This window comes from Nicotiana attenuata, chromosome 2 (genome assembly GCF_001879085.1).
Source record: "Nicotiana attenuata strain UT chromosome 2, NIATTr2, whole genome shotgun sequence".
In the NCBI taxonomy this organism is placed as follows: domain Eukaryota; kingdom Viridiplantae; phylum Streptophyta; class Magnoliopsida; order Solanales; family Solanaceae; genus Nicotiana; species Nicotiana attenuata.
In genome coordinates this window covers 39,302,533-39,311,722 of record NC_031990.1, presented here as the reverse complement: position 1 = coordinate 39,311,722, position 9,190 = coordinate 39,302,533, and the positions used below count along the sequence as shown (strand labels likewise).

General features: G+C 37.0%; 1 protein-coding gene across 3 annotated transcripts; it reads left to right on the top strand.

The window, feature by feature from the left end:
• On the top strand, positions 712 to 3,578 carry LOC109207615 (WUSCHEL-related homeobox 9-like). Of its 3 annotated transcripts, none has more exons than XM_019370578.1 (5): positions 712 to 1,069; positions 1,228 to 1,468; positions 1,567 to 2,340; positions 3,150 to 3,391; positions 3,494 to 3,578. In XM_019370578.1, exons 2-5 carry the CDS (start codon positions 1,360 to 1,362, stop codon positions 3,497 to 3,499), a joined length of 1,131 nt encoding a protein of 376 aa, XP_019226123.1. In that variant the 5' UTR covers positions 712 to 1,069; positions 1,228 to 1,359; the 3' UTR covers positions 3,500 to 3,578. The 3 variants fall into 3 exon arrangements, with proteins under 3 accessions (XP_019226123.1, XP_019226117.1, XP_019226109.1); XM_019370572.1 differs by having other exon boundaries at positions 1,564 to 2,340; positions 3,150 to 3,359; XM_019370564.1 differs by having other exon boundaries at positions 1,564 to 2,340.

The following is a 9,190-nucleotide window of genomic DNA, read 5'->3' as shown; positions in this document are numbered from 1 at the left end:
TGCTCCGTCTCTGATTTGCAGTCAAAAACTTAAGATGAAAGTTTAAAAGAGCATAGGGGACAAATTGTATTAGTGTGAATACACAGTTAAAATTTTCCCAAGCAAAATGTGAAAGGGTTCCAATTTAAACAATGAAACATTACGAACCAATTAGAACAAGTGTTTTCACTTAAGTTAGTGTGCCGCTAGTGAACAAAAAGGAAAATGAAGCTTTGACTAATAATGGTCTCGAACTAACATAGTACTTAATTAACTACACAGCTAACAAATAATCGGAGAATTGAAATGGTGAAATTAAAATTTTGAAATTGTTCTTGCTTCAGAGCAGGAGGTTTTTAAAATTTTGATTCAAATTACATGCTTTTCTTTTCTAACAAAAAAAAAAGAATTTATATATCTCCTACATTTCAAAAAAGAAAGAAAATGAATGAAATTATTTCCTTCATTTAATCAAAAATCTTGAAATGTGTTTGTAGTAATAAAATGACCCTCGAGTCAATCCAAAGCTTGGCCAAAACATTCAAATCTACAAAGAGCAATTACTTCTGTTCCACCGTTTTCTAAAAAAAAAAACTACAATTACATTATCTTGACTTTGAAAACCCACCCCCACCCCCACCCCCTCCCCCCCACCCCCACCATAGCTTTCTCCCCTATTTATAACTGCAACAACCTCTTCCCATTAGAATAATCAAACCCTTATATCCACACCTTTCAACCTCTCTCCATTAATACTCCCTTCTCCATACAAACCCCAAAGTTAGAAAGAAAAGAGAACCCCTTACCCATACAAAACATGAAAACTCAAAATATGTAAAACAAAGAGACAATCTCATCAGAATTCAGAAGCAACCCCACAATTTTTATTTTTTGTTTTAAATTTTCTTGCATTAAGAGCTTTCACTGTCTTCACTCTGATGAAGATTCTAATATAAGACCCAGCATGTGCTACTTTCAATGTTCTCTTTGCTTCTCTTCAAGGGTTGAACTAATTGGTCTTTGAGTAGTGAACAAGTATTTCAGTCTGAATAGTTAAAAAGAATTGTAAACAAGCTAGCTAGCTAAGGGGGTATGGGCCTGTACCTTCTCTATCTTCACTTTACATTTAATTTGTATTTCTATTTTTGTTTATCATTTAGCAGGCGATTCCTGTTGTGGGTTTTGTCTTTTTTATTTCTATAATTTGCTTTTTCTTTAATTTTAACTGAAAATTTTATTTAAAAACAGGAGCAAGTTTGGAGGCTATAAAAAGAGGTGCTAGGGTTGCATAGAGTACTACAACAGCAAAGCTAGCAAGCAAGAAGTTTTTGTTTTGTTTTTGTTCATCATCTTCTCCTATCAGAGTCATTTTTCTCAATCATGGCTTCATCAAATAGACACTGGCCTAGCATGTTTAAGTCCAAACCCTGCAACCAATGGCAGCATGACATCAACTCTTCTCTCATTCAAAGAGCCCCATGCAATCCAGGTACTAATTAACTTACATTTTCCCTATATATAATTCTGTCAATTTTTTGAGTTTCTTTTCTAATGGGATATATGGTTCTTGTTTGTTGGTTTAAGTAGGAGGAGGATGTGAAGAGAGAAGTCCAGAGCCAAAGCCAAGATGGAATCCAAGACCAGAGCAAATACGCATACTTGAAGCAATCTTCAATTCAGGAATGGTGAATCCTCCAAGGGATGAGATAAGAAAGATCCGAGCCAAACTTCAAGAATATGGCCAAGTTGGTGATGCCAATGTTTTCTACTGGTTCCAAAACAGAAAATCAAGAAGCAAACACAAGCAGCGCCACCTTCAAAACAAAGCTCAACAAAATCATAATAATATCACTAATTCCCATGTAGCCATTACTGCACCAACTTCTTCTTCTTCATCCTCTGAAAAATCCTCCCCGAATTCTACTGGTCATCACAAGTCTTCTTTAACATTCTCAATTGGTTCTGCTAATGTGATGGACTTGCTGAATTCCCCTACTGCTTCAGTCAACCAACAACAACAACAAAACTATAATTTCCAGAGTGCTAACAATGAGTTTTTGAGTACTGAACCCTTCTTTTTCACAGTGCAACCACCAACACCAACTCATTCTCCTGCTGCTATCACACAAGGGTTTTGCATCCCTGACTCAACTGGTTTTTCTCATGCGTCAGACTCTTCTGGTCATCTTTTTCTGAGTGAATGGATGGGGATAAGTCAAACACCTTCAAAAAAAGATGAAGATGAGAAGATCAATTTGCAGTCACAGCTGAATTACGCTGTTACTTCAGCTCCAACTAACACTCATAGTACTGTTTTTCCTCTTACTTCTTCCACTATCCCAACCATCAGTCACATTCAAGGTAAACCTTTTACTCCATCTCTTTCTTTTTATATCTCATTCCGAAAAGTATGACCCTACACTAGAAATGTCCAACTCTAGTAGTAAAAAAAACGTTATGACCATTAAAAACCACAAGTTTTAAGATATTTTGATATATATGTGTCAAAAATTAACACCGTCATATGGGAAGAAAGTACCATTTTACTTTGCTTTGTATGTCTAGGTTGCGGGTAGGGAATAGAGTAGAGGAGGGACATTTAAGCTATTGAAGTGTTATATTCTTTACTACTCATACTTGTTTTTATCGGATGTTGAGTAGGTGGTGGGCTACTCGGTCCAAATTATGCTATATCTAGTATGAATGTGCACTTTAAGATCTTTCAACTTCATGACAAAAGAGGAGATATAAAGTCACTAGCTCATTTTTCCCCATAGCCCAGAACTAAGAATGAGAATAAATGTTTGTCCCTATTCATACGAAATTTAAGCATTTATGCAAAGTAAAAGCAGCTAGCTTAGCTTCTACTGGCATTTCATGGAAGTGATTGATGCATGTTCACTTTTACAGTTTCTACAGTGCCAAAAAGTACTTTTTTACATCTTCTTATACGTTATGTTTATGGCTATGTTTGTCATTGTTACTGAATAAGACAAGGATAGATTTGTCCTTTGGCCCCCATTTTCTGATCTCCTGTCTAATATTTGTGGCCAAACGTTTCGCACGGATGGGGGAGATCATATTGACTACTGCATTGGTTCCATTAATAAGCATACAACTTTGAACTACTCAGAGTGATCTATCTCATGATTGCGTACGTGTGGTTGCAGGGTTGGTGGAGCCAGCCGATGCGGGTCCCACAAGATCAACGGTGTTTATCAACGATGTTGCTTTTGAGGTTGGGTTGGGAGCCTTCAATGTAAGGGAAGTATTTGGTGATGATGCGGTTCTCGTTCATTCCTCCGGTGAACCTCTCATTACTAATGAATGGGGTCTAACCCTTCAGCCACTCCAGCATGGTGCATTCTACTACTTGCTTCGTACGTCAACTCCATCAAACACTATTGATTTGGTACTAATTCAAAGATATTTTTTAGTGCATTATTGTTTTTAGAGTAAAGACTTGTAAGATATATGTCAAATTATTTGTTTTTGTTTTCATGTTTGAATGCAGATTTAGAAGATCGGTTGATGTGGAAGAGAAATGGGTAGCTGTCAGTTTCTATTGTGTTTTGTTTGATCGTCTTTTGAAGAAAAAAGAAAAGTAGAAGTAATAGGGTTTTTAGTTACTGTTTGGATCGAGTACGTAGTTAGTATGTTCCTTGAAAGGACATTAGTTATTACAAAAATCTAAGGACTAGTCTTTGTGTACTATGTTCCATTTCATCATGAAATGAAACAAACATATTACTATTATAATATAAATGCGTTTTTTTCAGTTTAATTTCTTTTTATTGATGATATAGATTGATAAGTAAAATGGATGAATCCAATCTAATATATATGCACGAATACATGAAGTGTGATGAGATGTGTCAAGAAAAAATCCAATAACTCTGATATCATCACCTTCATATTTTCTGCCAGCTTTCATGTTTGCTTGCTTGCTTTTTCTGCAAGCAAAGCATGGTGATTGTAAGCGCCTCGATTTTCGTTTTATACTTTTTATGTAAGAAAATTAACTTGTATATGCTGCAGTGATGAAATAATTTTTACTCCCATGTCAATTGCAAGATAATTGCATATTAGAAAATCAAATACATACCTGAAAAATAATTTGCTAAAATTAAATTGTATAATATAGTAGTACTAATTTATTCCTTTTCTATGGGCTTTCCCTTTCCTTAGCCTTTGATGTAAAATTAAGTTCTCCTTGAGCTCAACGCAAGCAAGACATGATGGCTTGAGAAATAGTTTCGTCGAAAAAGAATTTTCTGAATGGTCTTTCTTCTGAATTCATTATTGAATTTTCCATTTATAAATTTGACTCTGAGTATTTTCTGTATCAACTAGTGGAAGGGGATAAGTGTAAAACGTAACCATTTAGAGGAGGAGTGATGTTTTGCTATATATTTTGCTATATATAGCATTTCTTTTTTTTTTTAGTACTTACACTCGTTAGGAATTCATTGGTCCTTTATCTTGCCTTCAATGCTAGCTCAATATTATTTTTTCGATTATCATATAATCTTATTTTTCAATATTATTTTCTCGGCTAGGAGAAATGCAAAAAGAATCAAAGCAACAAATTTAGCCTTTTTTTCTTTATGATGATCCTATATATTTAAAGAGAAATCAAGTCTAAGAGAAGTGTATAATGTATTTAAGAAACGATTAAAAAAAGAAGATAAATCCGCGTAAAGCATTTCAATTTTATGGCAAAGTCGAAGCAATTTTGTCCTCCACTAACTAAATTAACGGACGCATTTTCTTTCTAATATCATATATAATTAAACTTTCCAATTTTTAAGGAGAATTACTAGTTTTTAATATAACTTTAATTTGTAATATCAACTTCTGAAGATAATACAACCTGCTGTGGACAAGGAAGATAATGAATGAAGATTGAAGCGACGGAGGATTCAGACAGAAAGCAAAAGAAAAATGAAAAAAGGGGCCTCTAGCAAAAAACTATAGAAACTTAGAGTAAAGTATTTTCTACCAAGAAATTTTCTCCTACCAGAAATCCTCTATTGCTGCCGGACTGGCTGATTCCTTTCCTTTTGATGTGGACATATGGGCATCCCTAGAATTAGCTGCTCTCCTTCCCCTTCGACTAAGGCAACTCCGATTGAATGCAAGATCCCGCTAGCCATTATTCGTATGAACTCCTAGACCCATGAAGGACGTCTTCATAATTAATACATAGAGTTGGAGTACGTAGTGAGACTCAAAAATGAGTGAAGTGAGAGGCTTTAGAGGGAAAAAAGGGGGGAGGGGGGGGGGGAGCTTTAATTGAAGTAGGGGCGGAGCTCCTCTCCATACAGTCAAGTGGTTTTCCCAGTTCGCCATAACATAGTCTTAGGGTAACTTGGGGCGGATCTTGAAGAGCGAAGCGAGCCGCGCTAGCCTAGCAACATTTTTAAGGAAGATTTGAGAGAGTTTCTGTGAGGATGAAGATGATAGTAATAAACGAGAAGGTTCTAGAGAGTGTTCTCCATTTGAGAGAAATCTAAATTGTATTATGACAAATCTTAAGAGTACAATGAGCAAATCATGTATATATATACTCTACAATTAGTATAATCTACAGCTATATCTCCTCACTACACTGACCAATCCTGTAATTAGTTATAACTAACTAATAACCTACTTAACCAACTTAATCTCCACTCACGTGACTGGCACATGATCGTTCCTTTCTTTAACACTCCCCCTCAAGCTAGATGGTGCAAATAGGTTGAGCACCCCTAGCTTGATCATTAGGTAATCATGTTGTGATCTTCCTAGAGCCTTTGTAAACAAGTCTGCTTCTTGATCCCTTGAAATCACATACTTGTTTTAACAACTAACTTGCAGAATCTTTTCTCTGATAAAGTGCAAGTTTATTTCTATATGTTTTGTTCGTTTATAGAATATGGGATTTGCAGCAATTTGGATTGTTGCTTTGCTATCACAATGTAGCTCCACTGGCAATTCAACATCTACACCTAGTTCTTTGCACAACCCTGATAACCATAGGAATTCTGATACTGCAGTAGCCATGCTCCTGTACTCAGCTTCCGCAGATCTTCTTGATATCGTGCACTGCTTCTTTGACTTCCAAGATACCAAGGAGTTTCCGAGCTTCATCACATATTCTATCACAGACCTTCTGGACACTGGACATGATGCCCAGTCAGCATCACAAAATGTTGTGAGTTTTGGGGACTGTTTTGAGCTCATTAGCTATCCTAAACCTGGAGCCCCTTTTATATATATCTTACAACTCTTATTGCAGGCTCCATGTGTGAATTCTTTGGGCAATGCATGAATTGACTCAGAACATGCACTGCATAACAAATATTTGGCCTTGTCATGGTGAGGTACAACAGCTTCCCAACTAGTCTCTGGTATGGTCCTGCATCTGGCAGCTTGGTATCATCTTTCAGATCCATGTATTGATCATATTCCACAGTGGTGAACCTCTGATTGCATTCCTTTAGGTTGACCACTGGCTTTGATCCTGCCAGTCCAAGGTTAGTGATCAATTCCATTACAAACTTTCGTTGATTCATCAGTATTCCTTCTCTTGATCTTGCTATTTCAATTCCAAGAAAGAATTTCAGCTCCCCTAAGTCTTTGATCTTGAAGTTGCACTGCAATCTAGACTTTGCCTTTGAAATTAGGCAATGATCATTCCCAGTTATGAGGAGATCATCCACATATACCAAAATGATTACTAGATTGGTCCCTTACTTCTTTTTAAACAAAGAATAAACAAAACTGGTCTGCACAATTCCTGAATTGATCAAGGCTTAAGTCAATTTCAATTTCCACTGTTTTGAAGCCTGCTTCAATCCATAAAGGGATTTATGCAGCCTACAGACTTTCTCCCCCTGGCTGTGAAATCCCTGAGGCAAGTACATGTACACTTCTTCAGTGAGCTCGCCTTGAAGAAATGCATTGTATACATCCATCTGATGCAAATTCCAATAGTGAGATGTTGCTAAGGCTAGAACCACTCTGAATGTTACCATTTTGACTACAGGAGAGAAGGTCTCCTGGTAGTCAAGACCTTGAATCTAATTATGACCTTTTGCAACCAATCGAGCTTTGTATCTCTCCACCTCCCCATAGGCTCTGTATTTTATCTTGAATACCCATTTGCAGCCAATATGAACTTTCCCTGTTGTCGAATCTACTAAGGACCAGGTTCCATTTTCTTTGAGGGAAGTCAACTCTTGGGCCATGGCTTCAACCCATTTAGGGTCTGCTGTTGCTTCCTCATAGCTCATAGGCTCCCTCAAGCTGGTGATTTTGGAAAGATAAGATCTGTACTTGGTCGAGACACCATCATGGCTCAAGTAGTCTTGCATTGGATACTTGCAAGAAGGTTTGGAAGTTGAGCTTGTAAATGATCCATTGCACACATAGTCCTACATCCAGACAGGTTCCTTCACAGACCTACTTGATTTCGTAGGTTGATCTTCTGGATAGGAAGGTAGAACTGCTTCTGAGGGTATTTCTCCTAGCTACTGTGGCTGTTGTGCATCTTCAAGGACTGGTGATGATAAAGAAGATGGTGTTTCTGCAGCAAGTGTTGCCTCATGAGGGAATGTAGATGGAGGACTTGCATCTTCAGATGGAGGACTTGGTCTAGGTGTGTCATCACTAGTGTCAGGTTCGATCACTTCATTGGGAAAAACCTGCAGCTTTCCTTCCTTTAAGAGCTGAAAAGGAAATATGTTCTCCATGAACTTCACATTCCTGCTTACAAAAAAGGTGTTAGTCAAGAGATAATATAGCCTATATCCTTTCTGAGATGAAGAATATCCCATGAGAACAGCTCCAATAGCCCTTGCTGCAAATTTATCTCCTCCTACAAGAAGTTTGCAAAACACAGACATCCTATGGTCCTCATATGTTGTGAAGATGGTGCTCTCCCATATATCATCTCAAATGAGGACTTTCGTGATAGCACTGATAAAGGAAGTCTATTGATAATATAGATTACTGCATGCACACATTCTCCCCAGAACTTGAGAGATAAATGACTTTGCAATCTAATTGCCCTAGCTACTTTAAGTATATGTCTATGTTTCCTTTCCACCACCTCATTCTGTTGTGGGGGTGTGGACACAAGAACTTTGGTGAATCACTCCATGCAATTGAAATAAGCTACTGCATTTATAATTGAAAAATTCAGTTCCATTGTCTCTTCTCAAAATTTTGACTGCTCCACCAAATTGATTTTTTATTAAGGCAAAAAACTGTTTCAAGCATACAATCACATCACTCTTGAGTCTTAACAAGTAAACCCATATCATCCTACTATAATCATCTACTATAGTAAAAGATTTGTATCCATTGTGACTTGCCACTCTATATATATGGACCCCATACATCTACATGAATCATCTCAAAAGGTTTATTTGATCTACTTGTACTCTTTGGGAAAGGCAAACTTCCTTATCTAGCTAGAGGACAGATTGTGTAATTCCTTATTCTATCATTGTTGGTCTTGAACTTCATGTTTGGAATTTGTTTCACCACTTTGTCTGGAGCATGCCCAAGTCTCTCATGCCATATTCCTAGATCCTCTTCTCTTGTGGGATCACCATGTGCTTGCACAGCTGCAGCCCTGATCTTATCCTTCTAGTGCTGCAGATTGTACAAGCCATCAAGTTCCTTACCAATACCCTTCATTTTTCCATTGTAAAGGTCCTGCATGATCCAAAAATCAGGATAGAAAGACAGAAAATATTGTAAGTCTCTTTTAAGTTAAGAGACAAACAATAAGTTGTATTTAAAATCTGAATGACACCACATTCACCAATTTTACTTTCTCCAGTACAAGCAATATCTAATGAAGTGCCATCAGGTAGATAAACTTTAGATGCAGACTTTAGACTATCAGCGTTTATCTGGTCAAGTAATTCTCTGGTGTGAACCATGTGATTGGTTGCACCAGAGTCTACTATCCAGTTTTCATTCTTTGTTTTGCCAGGTGTTGTAGTGGCATTAGTTGTACATGCAAAATGCTTTGAATTATCATGTGCATCTTTGCTAATCAATTTTAAAATTTGATCATACTGTTCTTGAGTGAACATAATTGGCTGAGGCAGTGCAAGATTTCCAACTTGAGAGAGCATCTGTTGACCCTCCATAATGAAGATTTGTGAGAGTTTCTGTGAGGATGAAGATGATAGAAATGAACGAGAAGGTTCTA

Coding starts and splice junctions, on each gene's coding strand:
- LOC109207615 (XM_019370572.1), top strand. CDS start 1,360: ATGGCTTCATCAAATAGACACTGGCCTAGCATGTTTAAGTCCAAACCC. Junction 1,469..1,563: donor AAGAGCCCCATGCAATCCAG/GTACTAATTAAC, acceptor TGTTGGTTTAAG/TAGGAGGAGGATGTGAAGAG. Junction 2,341..3,149: donor AACCATCAGTCACATTCAAG/GTAAACCTTTTA, acceptor GTGTGGTTGCAG/GGTTGGTGGAGCCAGCCGAT.